The 21,386-nt window shown below is 38.3% G+C and overlaps 2 protein-coding genes across 2 annotated transcripts in view; both read left to right on the plus strand.

Annotated features, from left to right (window-relative positions):
- Window positions 1-11,976, plus strand: part of gbf1 (golgi brefeldin A resistant guanine nucleotide exchange factor 1) — an 87,257-nt gene extending 75,281 nt beyond the window's left edge. Inside the window, exons 24-41 of the mRNA XM_056248187.1 lie at window positions 21-114; window positions 212-388; window positions 596-660; window positions 1,346-1,463; window positions 1,594-1,665; window positions 1,766-1,860; window positions 1,957-2,110; window positions 2,308-2,533; window positions 2,655-2,803; window positions 2,941-3,190; window positions 5,653-5,855; window positions 6,936-7,086; window positions 7,259-7,389; window positions 7,489-7,590; window positions 7,709-7,822; window positions 9,366-9,543; window positions 9,629-9,799; window positions 10,975-11,976. Coding sequence (XP_056104162.1) covers window positions 21-114; window positions 212-388; window positions 596-660; window positions 1,346-1,463; window positions 1,594-1,665; window positions 1,766-1,860; window positions 1,957-2,110; window positions 2,308-2,533; window positions 2,655-2,803; window positions 2,941-3,190; window positions 5,653-5,855; window positions 6,936-7,086; window positions 7,259-7,389; window positions 7,489-7,590; window positions 7,709-7,822; window positions 9,366-9,543; window positions 9,629-9,799; window positions 10,975-11,207 — 2,683 coding nt within the window. The 3' untranslated portion in view covers window positions 11,208-11,976. The remainder of the gene's footprint in view (window positions 1-20; window positions 115-211; window positions 389-595; window positions 661-1,345; window positions 1,464-1,593; window positions 1,666-1,765; window positions 1,861-1,956; window positions 2,111-2,307; window positions 2,534-2,654; window positions 2,804-2,940; window positions 3,191-5,652; window positions 5,856-6,935; window positions 7,087-7,258; window positions 7,390-7,488; window positions 7,591-7,708; window positions 7,823-9,365; window positions 9,544-9,628; window positions 9,800-10,974) is intronic.
- A 2,638-nt stretch (window positions 11,977-14,614) lies between these two features.
- On the plus strand, window positions 14,615-20,225 carry LOC130083037 (cyclin-dependent kinase 14-like). The gene is made up of 12 exons (XM_056247999.1): window positions 14,615-14,693; window positions 16,193-16,456; window positions 16,713-16,867; window positions 17,027-17,165; window positions 17,407-17,628; window positions 17,765-17,935; window positions 18,011-18,105; window positions 18,773-18,823; window positions 18,925-19,303; window positions 19,499-19,675; window positions 19,923-20,011; window positions 20,095-20,225. The coding sequence occupies exons 1-12, from the start codon at window positions 14,615-14,617 to the stop codon at window positions 20,104-20,106; spliced, it is 1,833 nt and encodes a 610-aa protein (XP_056103974.1). The 3' UTR covers window positions 20,107-20,225.
- The last annotated feature ends 1,161 nt before the right edge of the window (window positions 20,226-21,386 follow it).

Genomic DNA, 21,386 nt, shown 5'->3' on the forward strand with positions numbered 1-21,386 from the left:
TCTCTCCTTTATCCTTTCAGGAAATGTGCCATGATCTCTGCACACTACGGCTTCAGTGACGTCTTTGATAACTTAATCATTTCGCTCTGCAAGTTTACTACTCTCAGCTCTGAGGTAAGACCTGAAGCACCCCCGATCAAATGCATTCAGATTCCTGCCGCAGCTTTAGGTCATGAGTGAAAAGATCTGATTGGGATTTGTGTGCCTTTAGTCTGTAGAGAACCTGCCCACCGTATTTGGCAGTAACAGGAAGGCTCAAGTCGCTGCCAAGACTGTGTTCAGCCTGGCCCATAATCATGGTGACATTTTACGAGAAGGATGGAAGAACATCATGGACTCAATGTTGCAGCTTTTCAGGGCTGAGCTCTTACCCAAGTCCATGGTTGAGGTAAGACGGGAGTGCCAACGTATCACTTGAAAACCCCTAACAAACACTTCTTGCTTAGAAGAAACCAACTGCATATAGCAAGTACAATGCTCCTAGATATTTATTAGATCAGGCAATAGTGCCACCTACTGTCACAAAGGAAGATCTGTATTGATTTGTTAAATAAATTAATGTAAATTTGACAAAATATTTCATTCTTGTTAAAAGGTTGAAGACTTTCTAGACCCTAATGAGAAGATTTCCTTACAGCGTGAAGAGACACCATCAAACAGGTATATTATATAGATCATATTTTGATTTCTTTTTTTATTATACACACTTCCAGGTTGAAACAAGCTGCTTTTAGTGATTGACTTAAGGCAGTACTATGGCTCTAATGATTTGTTTTTCTGATCTGTTACATTATATAATGTATTGTTTGTTAATTTTAGTTATTACAAAATGATTATATAGTTATTACTTAGTAATTGTACCTCTGGCTTCTAGTGCAGTAAAAAATGCACGTTTTGGAACTTTAGACTATTTTAATTTATCAGGCATGCTGTTGAAAACACATTTGTTTAGTGAAATATGACATTTGTAAGTAAAACTGTTTATTTGAACACTTTTTAAATGCACATTTGACCAAGCAAGGACTAAAACATTCTAAATAAATGTAAAGATGTATATTATCTGTATTGCATGGTTTTATTACAGTATCTTTTGACCAGACCTGTTTCTACCATGATGCTGCAGCAATGGGGATCTGTTATATATAATTTTGAACCCCCGATTAGGAATTTAAAATCCTGCTCAAAAGCCCAAATTTAGACAACACAGTCATTTGTCATTTTCAACTCAATTTGTTTTTGAATGTAAATCTAAAACAATCCTTTTTGAGGTGAGTTAAGATCTCGTAAGTGTTTGTTTGTCAACAATAATTTAATCTATTCCTTTCTACCACTGTACTTCTGTCAGGGGTGAGTCCGCTGTATTGAGTTTTGTGAGCTGGTTAACATTGAGTGAACAGTCTGGGCACAGAGGCCCCTCCACTGAGAACCAGGAGGTCAAACAAGCTGCCCTGCTCTGCATAAAGGTACAGCCAACACATTTTGCTTACAAAAGACATTGTGGGAGAAGGTCAATCTGACTCATTGCTCCATGTATAAAATGCCATCACACGTGAATCAAAGAATTTTCTCACATTTCTTCTCCATTTATGTCAGCACTGTGACCCAGAGAAGCTGATTACAGAGAGCAAGTTTCTGCAGTTGGAGTCTTTACAGGAGCTCATGAAGGTGAGGTCCACATTTACAGACTGGGTGTATACAGAAACCATTTTCTTTGGTGTGTTTCTTACAGTATTACTTAGGTTTGTTCATTATGTAATGTTTCCAGGCTCTCATCTCGGTGACCCCTGACGAGGAAACGTATGATGAAGAAGATGCGGCCTTTTGTCTGGAAATGCTGCTACGTATTATTCTTGAAAACAGGTACTGCATGTATGATCATGCTGCATTATCGCATTGAGATTTACTAGTTGAAAAAGATATGGTGGTTTTTATAGAGAGATGACTGTGTGTTTGCAGGGACAGAGTATCATGTGTATGGCAAACGGTACGGGATCACCTGTACCAGTTATGCGTCCATGCTAATGAGAGCTGCTTCCTGGTTGAGAGATCAGTGGTGGGATTGCTCAGACTTGCTATACGCTTATTACGCAGAGAAGACATTGGCTCACAGGTACACACAAAGCAAAAACTGTCGTTGTGTTTGCTGTGTTACAACACTGATTAACAGACTAGAACAGAAAAGTAGATTACATTTAAATGACAAGTGTTACAGAGTATTAAAGCGAACAAAAAAGAAAAAAAACATAAATTGGGCCGCAAGGGCAGCTGAATTAGACTCTAAGCAGTTTCCTCCCTCTTTCTGGATAGGTTCTCCTCTCTCTTCGCTTGCTGTTGATGATGAAGCCTCATGTCCTGTCCAGAGTCAGTCGAGAGGTGGCATACGGCTTGCATGAGCTGCTTAAAACCAATGCTGCAAACATCCACTGCACTGATGACTGGTACACACTCTTTTCCCTTCTGGAGTGCATCGGGGCTGGGGTCAAACCTCCTGCTGCCATGCAGGTCACCAGCACCAACCCAGACAATGACACAGGTGATTCAGTCATTCCCACTTTTTCAACCATTTTATCTGTTAACATACCTCAAAACACAGTCGAGAGTGGAGTGAAGTCCGTTTCCAGATTGGCTTATCTTGTGTAATCCTTTTGTTCCAGGTGCTCAGTCAGATAGTGAACTGAGCTCATATCATCAGAGTGAAATTAGTCTTGACCGAGGATACACGTCTGACTCTGAGGTTTACACAGAGCACGGCAAATCCAGAATACCTCGATCAGCTACCGATGTGGATGTGGGCTGGCTAGTGGTGAGTGTTCACACCATACCCTAGACAGGAAGCCAATCTGAGGCAAATCCACCGTCAGTAATGGCAATGTATCATAATTAGGAATGTTGCTTTGAATAGACTTGTCCCCTTATATAACTTCTTTCTGTTTTGGGCAGGTTGGTAAAGATGACTTGGATGGATCTAAGGCCACAGTGATCCCAACTTCAAAGCCCCTGACCAATCCTCTCATTAACCAGTATAGTTTAACTCTCGGGCAGGACGTGGGTCTCCATGACACCAAGTCCCTCATCAAGTGCGTGGATTCGCTGTCCTTCATCGTCCGCGATGCTGCCCACGTCACTCCAGAAAACTTTGAGCTTTGTGTTAAAGCCATACGAGTGTTTGTGGAGGCCAGCCTTAATGGAGGTACGTATCTCTTATACAGCAAAGAACCAGGATCGGAAATTAACGGGGTTGCCACCTAAATTAATACAAATCCCCCAAAATTCAAGATATGGTAACAAAAAAGTGCCCGTTTGAGTTCTTGTTTGTTATATTTATAATAGGGCTGTCAGTTAAACGCGTTATTAACGACGTTAACGCAAACCCATTTTAACGGCGTTAATTTTTTTATCGCGCGATTAACGGTCTTTTTGGCCTAGCAAACTTTGTAGTTTTTTTCACATGCTTTTGCAACAGGACGTGGCATGCGCGGTGCTGCGCTATGAAACCCATTCATTTCAATGGCTTGCGCTGCGCGAGGACGTTTTGTTGCTTCGTCGACCAAAGCGCAAGCGGATCTAGCTAGACCGGAAACAAAACAACAGGCACGACGCCGCACACACTTGTTTGGGCTTGCGAGCCGTTTTGAGTGGATGACGAGCGCGAGACGCCGAAATGGATGCCAATAAGATTCTGAATGGAAAGTTTACTTTTAAAAAGTTGCCAAATGGTTCCATTGACGAGACCAAAGTGATCTGTGTTTTGTCGTTGTGAACTGAGCTATCATCATCGCAGCACGTCCAGTCTGAAATACCACTTGATGGCCAAGCGCACACACATACACACACTCACACAGCTGATGTGAATTCTCCGCCCCCTCGTCAATCGTCAGTATTTCTTTCACCCTTTTATTGATGGACAGTGTTACATTGTGTGAGAGATTATTTGCTCCAAGTGAGAATGTTAGTGTGAAATTGAACACAGTATATGCCAATGTTGTTTTCAATAAAAAACATTTGCACAAAGCAAGCCGATCCACTTTTCCATGTTGATAAGAGCAATGAAATGAGAAAAAAAATAATGGGAAAAAAGAAATCAAGAGACATTTAGAATAGATAAAAATGTGCGATTAATCGCGAGTTAACTATGACATTAATGCGATTAATCGCGATTAAATATTTTAATCGCTTGACAGCACTAATTTATAACATATGTTTTGATCTGTTTTTCCAATATATGGCGATAGCCCCCCCCCCCCCCCCCCGCCCTCATCATTTCATATTTTTATATTTGAAATGTAATGTTCAGAACGTGAATCTCATGGCATTATGTATGCAATTGTAAGTCCAGTGTAAATGCATTTATGCCACCTCTGAACTCCATCAAATGGTCTGTGTAAATGCCACCTTGGCTTTTGTTAATACTGATTTCATTTGATTGGTAACAACCCTATAGTATCTTATTATTCCAATTGAATTTATTCAACTCGAGACACCTTTATTTATATAGCGCTTTTTAACAATGCAAATTGTTTCAAAGCAGCTTTACATTGATAACAGGAAATGAATGCAACAAAGATTGTTTTGGCTTTATGGCAGCTCTAGAAGAAAGCTATTGTTTAGTTTATGAAATGTAAGAATTTGACAAAAGATGACAAACATTTAGTAAGGTTAGAAATGCGTATGTGTGCGATGTGAAACGGGCATTTCTTGCATGCTTTCATTATTGAATATGCTGTGCAATCTTCAACACTGAAACCTGCCCTTGTGTAAAACAAACGAATGATCTTGTCTCATCCTTACACAACCACATATGACACATAGCCATTGCTCTAGTTTGCATGCTGCCTCAATAACAAAATGTTCAATGTTGCCACGATACAAGTTACATTTTATTTTATGATTGGTTTAATTCCAAACAAACCTTTTGGAGGGCATTTTATTCAAACATCTTTACTCAAGGTTTGACTCCTTGAGGGATTAGAATGTCTGCTTCACTTCCGTGGCTTTGTAATTGGATGTGTCAGTGCCTGTAATCTCTTTAGTGCTGTATCTTGAGCTGTGCTCCTCTGGTGAGTCATTTAACTCGGGGGCAATTCAACTGTCTTGTGTGCCCTCTCCATTTATCCTTCACTCTGCCTCTCAGTTCCTCTATCCGGGGTGGTCGGTGATCTACAGTAGGCTTAGTCAAGACTCATTCAGCACTTTATAGCTCTGCCAATCAGCATGTTCTTTTCATGAGCTAGAGGCCTCTGTTTATTTGGGAAGATACCTGCTGTCATCAGGGGCTTACATGCTTACTTTGAGGATGGCAGATCAGAGTTTTTAAGTTTTGAACATCTAATAGGCAAAGCAATGTGATAATGATATGGTAGATATCTGCTTTATTCTCTTTTCATTGGAAACACAATGCAATCCCAAAATTGGCCGAGATATGTCTGAGACAGGTTCTTCTAACCAGCAAATAAAAGGGTGTGAAGATGGGAGAAAAGCTCGCTAGAAAATAGCACCTGTGATTCATTCTCATAGCTTTGTTTGCAGTCATTATCAAACGGCACAGGCTTTTACCGTGCTTGACGGACGTGAGAATGGGGCGGCGCGCGCTTGAAAGCATAATTCGATTTCCCTTGTTAGTCACTCTGTTGATTGTTTCCACGCCCTCCGCAGGGTACCGCACCCACGAGAAGAAAAAGAGCCACAAATACGACTCCAAATCCAGCCGGCTCCGAAAGAAGCCACGCGAGAAGGATGGCGCGTCGCGGAGAGCCAAACCGTCCAGTCAGCGGCTCGCCCGTTCCCATAGCGACGATGAAGAAGATGAGGGCGTGCCGGCCAGTTACCACACGGTGTCTTTTCAGGTTAGTCTGGACGTAAGTACAACAGCCCTTTCCCTAATTCCTAAATCTGTCCATCATCATGTTTGCAGATCTGTTTGGTGAGGGATGGGCATGTGATTATTTCACATTTGAAACTTATTAATATTTATGCTTTGCTTTCAGGTTTGTTTAGTTTCTGACCTCGTTTCTGATTTAGAGCTTTTACAATATAAAAAAGTTGTCAATACTAATACCAGTAAAATTTTGCATTTCCTGAAATAAGTTTTGATACCACAAAAAATTCAAATGAAAATACTAAGCACAGCTTTAATTAGAAAGTTAAATAATAATAATTTACAATAAGTGCACATTGCATTAGTAACTTTTTTTTTTATAAATTCAGACAAAATACAAAAAAGACAAAATTATTAATTAGTTTCAAGTTTAAAAAAAGTATATACACTCTACTTTTACTATTACTGCATTTTATTTATTAGATTTTCCATATTTTGCCTATTTTATATTATTTACATGAAATATTGTGAATTATTTAAATCTATAAAGTACTTTTGTAAAATCCAATTATTATAATAGTATTTCTTGTACTACTGTTAATTTCCGTTAAGTAATGACAGTTCGGTTTTTTAAATTATTAAATATTGATAGTAATAGGCTCTTAATTATTTTAAAAAGTCATATACAATATATATATATATATATATATATATATATATATATATATATATAATTTGTTCAATTATTATTAGTAGTATTTTTTATTTATTTATATATATGTTTTTTCTTTCTTATTTTTTTTTCTTATTAAACAAAATGTAGTTTGTTTTTTGTCTTCATATTTGCATGGAAATATGACCCAGACATTTATTTGTGATATTTACACAGGGCAGCATGCTTTCCCCATCTTTATTACCTGAATGGTATACATCAAAAACAATATCATGTTGTCATTTTCTTTCCATGTGTTTACTTGCCATATGTCAGTATAACAATAATTTCTTTTGTCCCCATTAATAAGATGAATGCAAGTCTGTAAGGAAAGCAAATATTCATTTAATAGGCCAGATATTCCCTGAGTGTTTAGCGATTATTAAAACAGCCTGTTTGTCCATATAGTTGTTAGACCTGATGCATACACTGCACACGCGAGCAGCCGGAATCTACAGCTCTTGGGCAGAGGAACAGCGCCATCTAGAGGATGCTGGCAGAAAGATCGAGGCGGACTCTCAAACACTGTGGTCCAGCTGCTGGTGTCCACTCCTTCAAGGTCAGAGACTAGTCAACAGCATATTTGCAAGCCTCAGTGTCAATCAAAAATTCATACATATGCTTAATGTTTCGGTGATGTTGTAAAATCTCACTTGTAATATCTGATGTAATATTATTGAGTGTATAAAAGAAACTTGATGTGCTATAACGTATGCATTTTGGCCTTGTAGGTATGGCTTGGTTGTGCTGTGATGCACGGAGACAAGTCCGCATGCAAGCTCTCACCTACCTACAGAGAGCACTTCTTGTACACGATCTACAAACTCTGGACGCGGTGGAGTGGGAGTCCTGCTTCAACAAGGTGAACTAGCTCTGTTTGTGTCTGTAGTTGAGGAGTTTAACATGCTTTTTCATTTTTGGAAAACAATGCGAAATGATGGTGATGTCTGCCTTTATTCAGGTCCTGTTTCCTCTGCTGACAAAACTCCTAGACAACATCAGTCCAGCTGATGTGGGCGGCATGGAAGAGACCAGGATGAGGGCCTGCACACTGCTTTCTAAGGTCTGGCCTAGGATTTCTTTGCTCATTAATTCTAACTTAAACCTAAATTAATTGAAAGGTGATTATGCTGATTTTCATTTGTTGAAGTGATTTTGATAAGTGTTTTTGGTGTCCTCAGGTGTTCCTGCAGCATCTCTCTCCTCTGCTCTCTCTGCCCACATTTGCTGCTCTCTGGCTCACCATTCTAGACTTTATGGACAAGTACATGCATGCTGGCTCCAGCGACCTTCTGGTGAGATCTCAGATGAGCATAACAATCACCTGTACTGACTTGAAAGAAATGCATTTGGAACTACATGGGATTTTTAAAAATAATGTTAAATTATTATAATTGTTTTATAAAAAATGTCCGTTTATGTGTGAATGATTCCTTGTTCAGGTTAAGGGTGTCTGATATTGATTATATTAGATTGTGAATGATTAAAATGTCTCCACAATCTGCCTTTACATAGAGATGGGTAATATCGTGCTACAGTGTGCATTCTATCATATGCAGTTCAAAGCCTGTTTTTTATCTCTATTGTGGTTACGCTCATGTGACATTGCATTTCATTGTCATCACGGAAGTTTATTTGCATGCATTTTAAAGCCTTCGCAGCTCAAACGATTTTACACACATGCTGTTCTGTTCTGATTCTTCTGAGTGCACATGTCCAAAGCATGCACAGAGAGCCCGTGTGTGAGTACTGAACTAAGTTCTCTTTCGTATCTTACTGTGCTTAAATGTCAAATACACACAAGGTTCAGAAACACAATCGGTTGTTTTAACAAAGTAAAAATACCGGTATGTATCAATATATTGGATCTGCGCATTGTCTGTCTTAAAGTTACAGCAACCTAATATTCCTGCTGCTGTCTGTGTCCTAAAGGTGCAGTAAGTGATTTCTGAGAAACACTGTTGATATTTGAAATCAACCCAAACAAAAACACTCTTCCCTTCATTGCTCCGCCTTCAAAATGCATAAAACACGCAATGCAAGAGTGGATGTCTCTTTATCATAGCTAAAGCAAAGCAATATAATGCTTTGCAAAAAATAAAGCGAAGATGACGCACAAAAAACAAGGATAAACAAAATAGAACACTGTACACAAGAGTATATAAAAGCAGCTCCAGGCAATGACGCTCAACTGTCCTGTTACTATAGCTAACCTTCAACAACAGCAACAGCATATCTTGATTCTGTGAAACAGCAAAATCATAATCCTCCTGTTGTAATGTCTCTCAGCCATCTCTCTTTCTACAGTCTTTCTTCAAATCTCCCTCTTGCTCTGTCTCTCTCCTCCCCCCCGCCCTTACAGCACGTTTAATGTTAAACAAACAACACAAGAAAAAAAGAAATTCAATCACTGTTCTTGACTGAAGAACTTTTGTAGCTTAAATTGATTTAGCAATTTTTTGCTTGAATGCTACAGTTAAATAGACCCACTGTAGTTGAAAAAATGAAAGCAGTTTATTTCATTTGTATCTTTCTTATATTGTATTTGTCCTATTGTTAGTAATTTGCATCATTACCTTATGTTTTGTTATCTTGTACGGCTATATATTTAAAGTAAGAAAATTAGTTTGGATGTACTGCTCGGTAACTTGCAAAATAATCTTAAAAACCAAAATGAAAAATAATTGAGATACGATGGTGGATTGTGATCCTGCCTGAAACAAATGTGGTATGTTATTTTTGCTATATCGCCCACCCCTAGTTCAGGCATACAAGATTTACAGCCGAAAAGTTCTTAAATCCTGAACGCTGATGAGTGTGTCTGTCTTTGGTCCACAGCTGGAGGCGATCCCTGAGTCTCTGAAGAACATGCTGTTGGTGATGGACACAGCAGGGATCTTTCACAGTGCAGACTCTCGCACAGGCTACTCTGACCTGTGGGAAATAACCTGGGAAAGAATTGACTGTTTCCTGCCCCGGCTAAAGGAGGAGCTCTTCAAACAGGCTGTCATCCCAGGCAATGATCACTCAAATATCCATTTACCATTTAATTGAGTTCAACCACATAACACGTTAACTGATACCTTTTGGTTTTTGTACAGAACCAGTGTGTAATGTTCCTGTGGAGGCCGTCCCACAGCCTGTTGCTGTTACTCCAGCCTCTCCCCCTGTGCCAGTCCCCTCACCAGTGCCAGTTGCCCCTGCAGAGCCAAATATTCCCAGCAGACCCTCGTCGCCTCGGGATATGCAGACACCTAGTGCCAACGGTGATCGTAAGCGTTACTGGTTATATGCTGAAGTAGAAAAGTTATTTTCAATTGTGATCTTTTATTTATTTACAATATTACTGCTTTTTACTGTATTTTTTTATCAAATAACTGAAGCTTTGGTGAGCAGAAGAGACTTCTTTTCAAAAAGATTTTTTTTTAAAAACTTAATTCAAAACTTTTTCCTGGTAGTGTATGTGGAAACTGTAATGCATTTATGATACTTTAATGAATATAAAGTTCAAAAGATCAGTATTTATTTGAAATATAAACCTTTTTTTTTTATAATGTTTCTTTATAAATGTATTTACTGTTAATATTGATTTAATGCAATGTAATGCATCCTTGCTGAATAAAAGCATTAATTTCTTTTGGTAATTACACATGTCATGAATATGAAGGAGGTTTTATGCATGTTTATGACAACTGTCATTAAGTTCATTCGCTCAATTATGACATTTTTAATGCAAATATGACATTGTTTGAGATGTCTTTGTTATGACAACTTGACATAAAGTGTCTTGGTAATGACAACTTGTCATTACCAAGACAACGTAAATTGTCATAAATATGTCATAAACATGACATAGCAGATTAATTATCAAACTTAAGAAACCACTTATCTTTATGGGTTAACATTACATTAAACTGTCAGGTGGTTGGTTTTGACATTGGCTGTCATGAGGCCATTATAACTGTGTCATGAATTTTTTTCGTGACCTCAACTACAGTGGTACAAATTGAATTTGTCATTAAAATGTTATATTGGCCTCATGAAAGGTAATGTCAAAACCAACCACCTGACAGTTTAATGTAATGTTAACCCATAAAGATAAGTGGTTTCTTAAGTTTGATAATTAATCTGCTATGTCATGTTTATGACATATTTATGACAGGTTGTGTTGTCTTAGTAATGTCAAGCTGCCATGACAAAGAGACTGCAGGTTATGATGTATTGGTTTATGTCAAGGTGTCATAACAAAGACATCTCAAACAATGTCATATTTGCATTAAAAATATCATAATTGAGCGAATGACACTTAATGACAGTTGTCATAAACATGCATGAAACCTCCTTCATATTCATGACATGATTATGAAGGTTTCATGTCAGTCTTATGCACACCCCTTCAAGTAAAGTGTTACCTTTCTTTTTTGTAACTTCCTTTTTCTGTGTGCAGGAATAGATAGATCATCTCCAGTTCCTCCATCAACTCCTCCGATGCCCACTCCAACAAAGATGAGTCCTTCAGTGTCCCCGCCCCCTCTCGGCCAGTCTCCACTCATCCTGCAGCCCCTCGCCTCTCCGCTGCAAGTGGGCGTTCCCCCGATGTCCCTGCCAATCATTCTGAACCCGGCTCTCATAGAGGCTACCTCACCTGTGCCCCTGCTCCCCCGCCCCACCGCTGACTGACCCGCCCGTCAAACGGAAGCCGACAGAGTGCCACGACGTTTGAAGGAGAAACGCAGTGGAAGAAGCATCTGATTTCACTGTCCTCCTGCAGGCAAACACTCTCCACATCTGTAGCCCACACTATTCAATTATGTAACAGCAGGACCTGGAATAAGAGTGCATGAGAGGACATTGACATGCATGGTTGCCTCTCTTCATTTCAAACATCAAAGCAACTCCCAAACTGCTCGGACTCGAATGTCCTTCAGTAAGAGATGTTACATAGATGATCATATTTATTCAAAACAGGAAGGTGCCACCATGGAGGACAGTTCATTATTGATGAGACTACATTTATTTCAGTCAGGGGGGTCTGGTAGGTTAGCTGCACCTGTCAGAGCAGGTTTTAATGTACAGTTGTTACTCGTGAGATTTAGTCAGTGATGACAGAATGGCTAGAATGGTAGAGGTATCGCACACTGGGTCCAGCTAATGATACCATAATAACTACACTGCTCAAGCTAATTGAACCTGTACAGTATGATGAAGAAAACTTAATTTATTTTGACAATTCATATTGTTTCTTATTGTGGCTTTTACACTTTTACACAGTCACAGAGAAGTAGCCACTTATTGTTTGCCATACATGGTTCCTTAGTGGGGAAATGAAAGGGTTAATTCACCCAAAAATGAACATTCTGTCATAATTTACTCGCCCTCGTGTCGTTCCAAACCTGTATGACTTTCTCTCTTCTGTAGAACACAAACTAATGTTGACTTTCCATTGTATGGACCACTGTATTTTTCAAAATATTTTTTTGTTCCACAGAAGAAAGTAAGTCATACCGATTTGATTTGACACGAGGGTGAGTAAATGATGACAGAATGTTCATTTTTGGATGAACTGTCCCTTTAAGTCTACAAAAGTTATTTAGGTTGATGACAATAAAATAGACTTGTTTTGATGACGCCACATAATGAACTATCGTGCACCTCTACAACATTCCAGACACGTCACTAATGTTTTCAACTAAATGAACCAGGTGAACTCTGAATGTCAGGTTTTATTTTATTTTGATGGGTATTTTTTATTCGCAAGTTGTCTTAAAGAGAGAGTTTTGTTGCTCAGGTTTATGCTGTATCGCTGTGGCACTTCTGCTCTTTAAAAGTTTCCCTTTCGAGAATTTCTCCGGGCCATGATCATGATGACATTGATCAGTTCTGTCAAATATACGTTTCTGCTATTCTTTCTATAAACCATATCCCTTTATTGTGGTGATCTCGACTCTGGAAGTTTAGCAACCACTTTTAGTTTTGTATGAATTAATGAATGCTTCATAAAAAGTTGATGCCAGATGAGAGCTGTTAAATTCACTAATATAAAAATATAATCGTTCTCAGACCCGCACCTCCGCTTGCATCAGCCAAGAGCACCCGAGAACAGCTCAAGTTCATCTAGAGATCAGTGTATGACCTGAGACTCGTGGTTTCTCCTCTCAGCATGTATGTTTGGATCAGAACAGAAACTATAGGTGCTTTAAGGAATTGTACTGTAATTTAATGTAGATTGTCACTGCTGTACTTCAGTGACAGCAGATCAATGAAACCAACACAAACCTAAGAGGTGGCTGTGGACAGATGGACGTTTTCTTTTCTTTTGTATGTGCACTTGTTGTACTGCATTCTTAGATACACCAGGAACTAATTCTGTAGTCAACAGGTAACAATGAAAATAATCTGTATATATGAATAAAAGTTAATGTACTTTTTACAATGTAATAAATATATGGTAAATATCATAATCATGTGTTACTGTGTTCCTCTTACATGTCAATTTTATTTAAATGCTTTCTTTTAATTTAAGTCTTTTAACAAGCTGAGACCCAGTCATTTACTTAAAGTGACACTTCCAATAAAACTTGGCTGCCTATATGGTAGAAAGGGGAAACATTTTTTTGAAATCGGTGCTACTGTACCTGACTAGAGAGAAAGCAGAGAAGAAAAAGGCTATTGTCTTACCCTTTGCAAAATAGGTGGGAAAACTTTAACCCATAATGCACTGGGCATGTTGCGTTGAAGGCCACTTCCACCAATCTGCAATGAATACACTTACCAGAGTCAAATGTAAGTTCTTTGCCAGAGTCAAATGCACTACTTGCACAACTGCTTCCGCTTCTACAACTCTGGAGTTTCTGGTAACAGCGTTCAGTGCACCTACATACATGAGAATGCAGATTATTATGTTTTATGGCTGTCAATTGATTAAAACAATGAATCATGTTCTCTGTGTTAACATGAATTATCTTGAACCTGCTTAAATGTCCCTATAAATATATTTTATTTCCAGCTGTGCATTCTGAATAATAAATCAATATATTTCCCCATAACCTGCAGCAGTCCAGTGCTCGTCGTCTTATTGTCCATGTTTTCTCTCTCTGATCATATTCATATTTCATACCTGCTGAGTTTACATTTATAAATGAATTTGACTGATAACAAGAATGGCTTGTGTGTTCTGGTGCTCTTAGTCCAAAAATAGATGTATATCTGTTAAAGGGGTAAACCTATGGAATAATTGTGACAAGGAATTACAATTGTGTAATTCACTCTTTAATTAAAAAAAAAAATGTTTAAAAACAAGGTGATAAATAATTATATAACTCAATATGATTAATTTGTGTATGTTAAATGTTAACTATTGAAATAATGTCTGATATGTGTACCTTTGTAATCATGTATGTATGGAGTTATTTCTTCTGTTGAACACAAAAATAAGATATTTAGAAGAATATGGAATCCATGGATAGCAGTAGCGGCTCCTGGCCATACATTTAGGTAGGGCAGATTCTGGATTTTAGCGCTAGTTAAAGGGATAGTTCACTTTGAAATTAATTTTTGATATGTTTTAGCTTACTTCAAGGGCATCCAAGATGTAGGTGTCTTTGTTTCCGCAGTATTTTCAATTTTGATATTTTTAGGTCAAACCGTTCTTGTCTGTCAGTCATATAATGCAGGTCTATGGTCACCACCTCAAAGAGCATGCACAGAGAAGTCCAAATTAAACATGATTTAATGACTCGTAAATGTAAGTAGGCCTACACATTGATGGCCTAAGACACGAAACGAGCGGTTTGTGAGAGAAAACGAACAGTATTTATATCGTTGTTACCTTACGTTTTTACCAATTGCCTGGGGCCCCGCATTTTGAGGGGGCCGATTATTTAAACAATCAGAAATGTTCATATTAATATAACACGCAGTGACGCCGCAACACCTCCGCATCCCCCTTAGTGGGCCCCCCTCTCTCGCAAGACTGCGTATGCTTTTGGTGCTTCTGGCGCCTTTTTCAAACTGTCGCAGCGCTTACTCGCGTTTCTGTCTTTCTTTTACTGTCTGTATCCGAAAATGCATGAATTCGTGTATTAAAAATGAAGAGGACATATCCATCTGGCAGCCAGAAGCGGGGGAAAAAACAAGATGATGGGGAAAAGAGAAACCATGACTGCGGTAAGTGACGGAGAATGAGATGATGATGATTAACTTAATTGACTTAACATTTACGTTAAGGATAATTAATGACAAACAAATCGTTTCATCGTTCAATTCACATTTATTTTTCACAGTAGTAACGTTAACGTTACATATCGTTTTAAAGCACCTTTAAGTTACAGAAAATACATGTAGCAAGTTATCTCGAGTGATCTGTTATCAGAGCCTCTGATTCAGAGGTGACTGTTAAGTAATGGTAACGTTAGCTATTTTAAGAAATGTACAAAACAAATCCCACAATCCACGTTGTTAATTTCAGTTTAGTTTCACTTAAGATTAATTACTAGAAACGTTAATTTGTTACTGAAAAACTGTGTTTAGCTGGGGGGGTTGCAGTTTGCAACAGCATGTAACGTTAAGTGTTAGACGGTATTCATGCAGGCTGAAATAGAATACCGTTAAAGGATTAACGTGTCTTTTTTTCCTCAGTGGAAGAGATTTATTTATGTATTTTTTTGAGGAAAACATTTCTGGATTTTTCTTCGAATAATGGACTTCAATGACAACCAACGTTTTTAAGTCCAAATCAATGCAGTTTCAAAGGTCTATGAAGTGCTTCAACGGGCTGTGTACGATCGCATCTGAGGAAGAGGGTCTTATCTTGAGAATTATATTGTATCTTGATAAAACATAAGTACTTTAATGTTGTAAACAATAAACAATTTATGTTCTGTTCGATGTGTTTTGACTACTTTTTGTATGTTGTATAATTATATCTCTAGGTAACAAAGATATATTTACAAAAAAACATTTTAGAAGGGCCTCATTGATTAATTTTGCCTGGGGCCCCCACTCAATGTTGGTTCGCCTCTGATGGTGCCCATCTGGTTACTGGCATTCTATGGCAGTCAGTTCGAATAATACATAGCCTATTGCCTTACCTACTGCAGTAAAACATACGTTTTTTTCCCCTTCAAATTATGAATGGATTATCGCTTGAAAAGCGTGCATAAAAGCACCCCCTTAATCACTAACGTTTCATCTTTATTCATTGCGATCTCACAAAGTTCTAAATCGATTAAGCTGACTGTACAATAAATATATTTAGCCTACATAAAGTCTACACTTTTTTTTCTTACAAGTTAAATTATAACGAGAGGATTTGAGTTTGAACTGTGCAGATCTCGAGCACTCCCTGGAAAAAAAAACTCGAGGGTTTAGTTAGTGGCGATGGGATTCTAACTTAAATCTGATTGGCCATTGCGTTCAAGAAATCATCAGGTATGTTTGTGATTGGCTACATTGCTCAACGCTGCCATTTCCTAAATATAGCCTGCCTACATAACAGATAATTAAGGTAAGAATATAAAACAAGCCTTTTCTCAGCTGTGAACAATGTCACGCGCGCGCATTCGAAAAGCGTCACTCAGGAATGCGATGACGCCATAAAGAAATAGAACGTTGTGGGACGCCTTATACTGTCAGTTTTCTCAGTCTTCTCATTGCTTATTCTGCAGTTCATATGATAGAGTTACCCAAGTGGACAACTGTTATCATGGCACTGAAGAGAAAGCTTAGTTCTAGCGCTCAGGTGTACGAATCCCTTCAGAGCACCGATGCGGATGAAAACCATCAACCCGTTAGTGCTGCTGGTGAGGAAAATGAGATGCCGAAGAGAAAGAGGAGGAGGATGGATAGGTCTGTGAGGCTTCGTTACTGTGATTGGAGCGGCACCATCTCAGACCAGAATACTGCACCGATAAATGAGAGAAGTGTTGAGGGTAAATCAAATGACCATTGGAGAATATCACTGAAGAGTCATTAATTACCACATTACCACACCATATTATATCAAAATACCACTGAAGTTTGACAAGACATGTCATGAATATTTAAACAAGGATTGTTTAAAAAACTATAAAAGTTGACAAAAATTGAACATTTTAACGGACGAATAGCCATAATATGAGTATCCAATGTTTAATAAGTATTATTATTTGATTGAAACATGCTTTTGTTTGATATTCCCTGCTTTAGATTCTCTACAGTACAGTGTCTGTGCTCTAGAGGATCATGGTCTTCAGGAACCTCTATCCAGTGGTCTTGAAGTCCTTCCTCCTGCAGACCAGCAGGTTCAAACCCCTTCAGCTCCAATGCACCACAGTCCAGCACCTTTCCATTACTGGTTTCAGGTATTGGCCCCAATAAGCTACAAATTAATTTAAATATATATTCATATTTGGATAGTTTTGTCACCTTTTTGTGCATTTGTTTGAAATGTTCTTTGTTTATTGTGATATGGGAAGAAATCAAGGTCAAATCTCTTCTATGTGCTCTATATATATCATCAGCCTGTTAATGAGGAAAGTGATAGTCAGGAGAGACAGAGGAAGAAGAGTAGTTTTGGAGAGCTCCTCACTCTTCACTGGAGCAGTAGCTCAGGTCAGGGTCAGAAAGTGGAGGATCAGACCACTGCAACCACTAGTGAGGGTAAATCCAATGACCAGTTGAGAATGTGTAAATGCTCTATGTGTATTAGTGCTCTGTACTTCAGGAAGTCTACATCATTTTCAGCTAGATATGAGTATCCATTAATGGGAACCCAGTGTCATTCATTACAATTTGTTAAAAATCCACACCATCACACATTTGATCAGAAATCAGTTGAAGTTAGATCAAGGCCATGATCAGATTTTTATTCCAAGGACATGTCATATATCTTTAAACACAGATGAAACCAAGCGGACTACTTTTATCATTGGCCGAAAGCGAAAACAAAGTTCTCGCAGTGCTCAGGTGTGCGACTCCCATCAGAGCACATCCTCAACATCCAGCACCGATGCGGCTGAAAACCATCAGCCTGTTGGTGAGGAAAATGAGAGGCCAATGAGAAAGAGGAGGAGGATGGATAGTTTTGAGAAGCTGCCATCTCTTCATTACTGTGACCGGAGAGGTAGCTCAGACCAAGATCCCACTGCAAATTAACACCATCACACCTATATCAAAATCCAAAAGTTTGATCAAAGTCATGTTGAATTCATGTAGTAACTGATTGAAACATGCTTTTGTTTGATATTCCCTGCTTTTAGATCAAAACGCTCTACAGTACAGTGCCTGTGCTCTAGAGGATCATGGTCTTCAGGAAGCTTTATCCAGTGGTCTTGAAGATCAGCAGGTTCAAACCCCTCCAGCTCCAGTCTATTCCAGTCCAGTCAGTCCAGCACCGGGTCACAACAACCGAGTAGACGTGACAACTGAGGGTGAGTTCACGGCCATAACCTCAAACATTAAACTCACTGCTCTCCATGCAACTAAAATGAATAATCTTTTTACAGACAACATTTTGAGCCGGTATGAAATCGGCAGAATGCTTGGTAAGGGTGGATTTGGCTCTGTTTATGAAGGGAAACGCGTGGAGGATGGCCTTGAGGTATCGTCATTTTCTTACAACTAGTGCAAAGTGCCTGTAATTTTAGTAATTATTGGTTTGGTGTGTTTGAGTGTCACCAAAGCACACCAAAATGTTGTTACAATTACACAACAAAAGTTCAGTGACATTTTTATTTGTGTATGGTAGAAAGCAAATACTGATACTGACATAATGACATACAATAAATGTGGAAAATTGAAGTACACGATTCAGGGAGCAGGGTACACAGTGAACTCGGAAACTACAAATGATGGCCGTGAATAAAATATAATATTCAGAAGTAAACTGTAATGTTTAGCTGACAGAGTGTTTATGTCAGAATGTTTCTTTTTAAACCACAACCCTCTAAGTGCTTCTTTTACCGATATATTTACCGATATCTTTTGCATTTCTAATCCAAACAACGTCAATCTTGGCACTGCACTTACTCGTGCCCGTAGCAAGACACCTGTCAAGTTTGAAATCAATCAGAGGTTCGAGAGATATGCGAATAACAGACACACAGACAGACAGATGTTCCTGTCATTTATTTTCTTACAATATTTAGCCAACAAATTGTTTTGTCTCACTATATCCATTTCAAGTCTTTTAGTGTGTATTTTTTCACTATTTTCTGCATTTGACATGTTAGAAATGGAACAAAACTATTTTTTTTTTGGTTGATCAGGTGGCAGTGAAAATTGCCAGAAAGCCGAAGAACATGAAATACATCTACATTGTAAGTAAGCTACACTCGATATGCTGTTTTTTCACTGTTTTCAAATTAAAACATGTCAACATAATGACAACACCTTCATATAACAATGATCTTTCTTCCAGCCTGGTCATCCCGCACCCTTGCCATTAGAGGTCGGCCTATTAGTCCTTGCTAATAGGGGCCCTAAAGTTTCAGAGATCATCGAGCTGCTGGACTGGCAGGACCAGCCTGACCAATATATCATGGTCTTGGAGCGTCCCTCGCCTTGTAAAGATCTGTGGAGGTTTTGGACTTGTCACAGAGGCATCCTAAATGAGGACACAGCACGATTTATTTTGGCGCAGACAACAATGGCTGCTCATATGTGCTGTCGCCGTGGAGTGTTTCACCGTGATATTAAGCTGGAGAACCTGCTAATCAACACAGACACGCTTGAGGTCAAACTAATTGACTTCGGGTGTGGGGATCTCCTGCAGGAATCTGGCTATGAAAGATTCTGTGGTATGAATTATGAATCAAACCTGTAGTTTGGGACTTAAGTTCTAGTGACTAGTTAAATTGGTATCATATAAACCATATATCACTTTTGAGGCAGCATTCTTTTTAATTAAAAACACCAGATGTTTTTACCGAGAAAACATGCTATGGTTTTTCATGCTATGGTACTTACCCATCAGACAAATCTTTTTCCTGCAGGCACTCTAAAATACCGCCCACCTGAGTACTGCGCGGAGGGCGAGTACCACGGGAAACCAGCTACTGTGTGGTCTCTGGGAGTGCTCTTATTCCTGTTGGTGTGTGGACGCTTTCCAGAACCAAGAGACCGGCAGATGATTGATGATGATATCTGGTCTGAGCCTGGCTTGTCAAACGGTAAGATGGCATTCATCACAACAAAGAAGACCAACTGTAATTTAAATCATACAAAACAAAGAAACAAGGAAAAATTAACACCTGAGCCAAGTGGCTTTCTAAAAGATAGATAATGTGGATAATACAAGACAAGAATTTTTCCTGATTTTCTGACCATACAGTATTGAATAGTCGAATCTTACAGCTTAATACAAAGACAGCAGGGGTATAAGGTAATAATCTGACTCACTTCTATCGTTCTCCACAGAATGCTGCCTCCTGATTCGGTCCCTCCTGAAGGATAATCCACGACAACGGATTTGTTTGAGGAAAATCCTTCAACATGAATGGTTTAAGGTAATGAGCCTAAGATCAGCTACAAATGATTTTGAAGATATATTCACTTTTCATTTTAAAGATTTTTTGTGTGTTTGTTTCAGGTCACAGAATAAGACATTAAGAGGAATGTCAGAGCTGCATGTCATGTCAGAATTCCTCTCTGAGCCACCCGTGAAGTTCCCGTGAAAGCTGCTTCTGCCACGGCGCTCTCCAAAGGATCCTGCACTGGATGTCACAGAATGTTCAGTCTTCGGCTGCTTCCTCCTATTCTTGTATAATGGCTTATTGTTCATTAACAATTATTGATCAATAAATAATATTTTATATAAATAATATTAGTGTACCTGATCTTGAGAAATGGTCTGTGTGTTGTTGATGGGGATTTTTCAGCAGTTTCATTGCAGGTTACATTGACTTGACTTATGAAGCATGGTTGAGCCTCCATTTACCATAACCAATGTGTGTGATGACTGTTTATATGTGAATACAAGCCTAAATTCAGTCTGTTTGTCATATAAAGCGATCACATCTCTTCAGAAAATTTGGACTAAATTGGTCAATTCATATGGATTAGGTTTCAATCTCGTCACAAACTTTTTGAAGCATCAAAGTGGTAGTTCTGTAGACCATCAATGGAGGGACAGAAATTTCTTAGATTTCATTAAGACTATCTTCATTTGTGTTCCGAAGATGAACGGAAGTCTTACGGGTTTGGAACGACATGAGGGTGAGTAAATTACAGAATTAAAATTTTTGGGTGAACTAACCCTTTTACTTTAGTTCTCAAGTAAATTTAAACTGCAAGTTGCTTTAAATGTCATACATAAACTCACCATATGTACTGAAATAATTGTCCTATGAAATTAAGTGTGAGATGTAGCCAGTCAGTTTAGGATTATGATTTTTTGCACAAAAAAATGGCAAAGAATTTAAATATCCCCTGCTTGATATACTCAATTTAGAACCATTTCAAGAGCAAGTTATTTTAATCCATACAATCTAATCTACATACAAGTTAGCCATGTATAAAATGTTCTAATCTAAACTATTTAAACTTCTCAAAATCTTAAAAGAAAACAAAAATATGTTTTACAATCACAGAATTAATTGAACAAATGAAGTGCCTTCAGGTCAATCAATAACAATAGCCTTCAGACATATTCATGAAACGGTGGTTAAGCTTTTACCATATAAAGACCTTTTGAAGACATTTCCTTTAAACAATTTTAAAGCTATATGGCTCATGACTTCTCTATTTAGAAAACAAGTAGTTAAAAACATACCTGTATATACACAAACATATATATTTACATGTCTTTTTTTTTTTTTTTTTTTTTTTTTTTGTGAAGTTTTCCATAGTTTTCATTAAAATAGCAGTACAGGGAGAGTATGT

Source organism: Rhinichthys klamathensis, unplaced genomic scaffold (assembly GCF_029890125.1).
Source record: "Rhinichthys klamathensis goyatoka isolate OS25496 unplaced genomic scaffold, OSU_Roscu_1.1 h1tg000053l_1, whole genome shotgun sequence".
NCBI classification, from domain to species: Eukaryota; Metazoa; Chordata; class Actinopteri; order Cypriniformes; family Leuciscidae; genus Rhinichthys; species Rhinichthys klamathensis.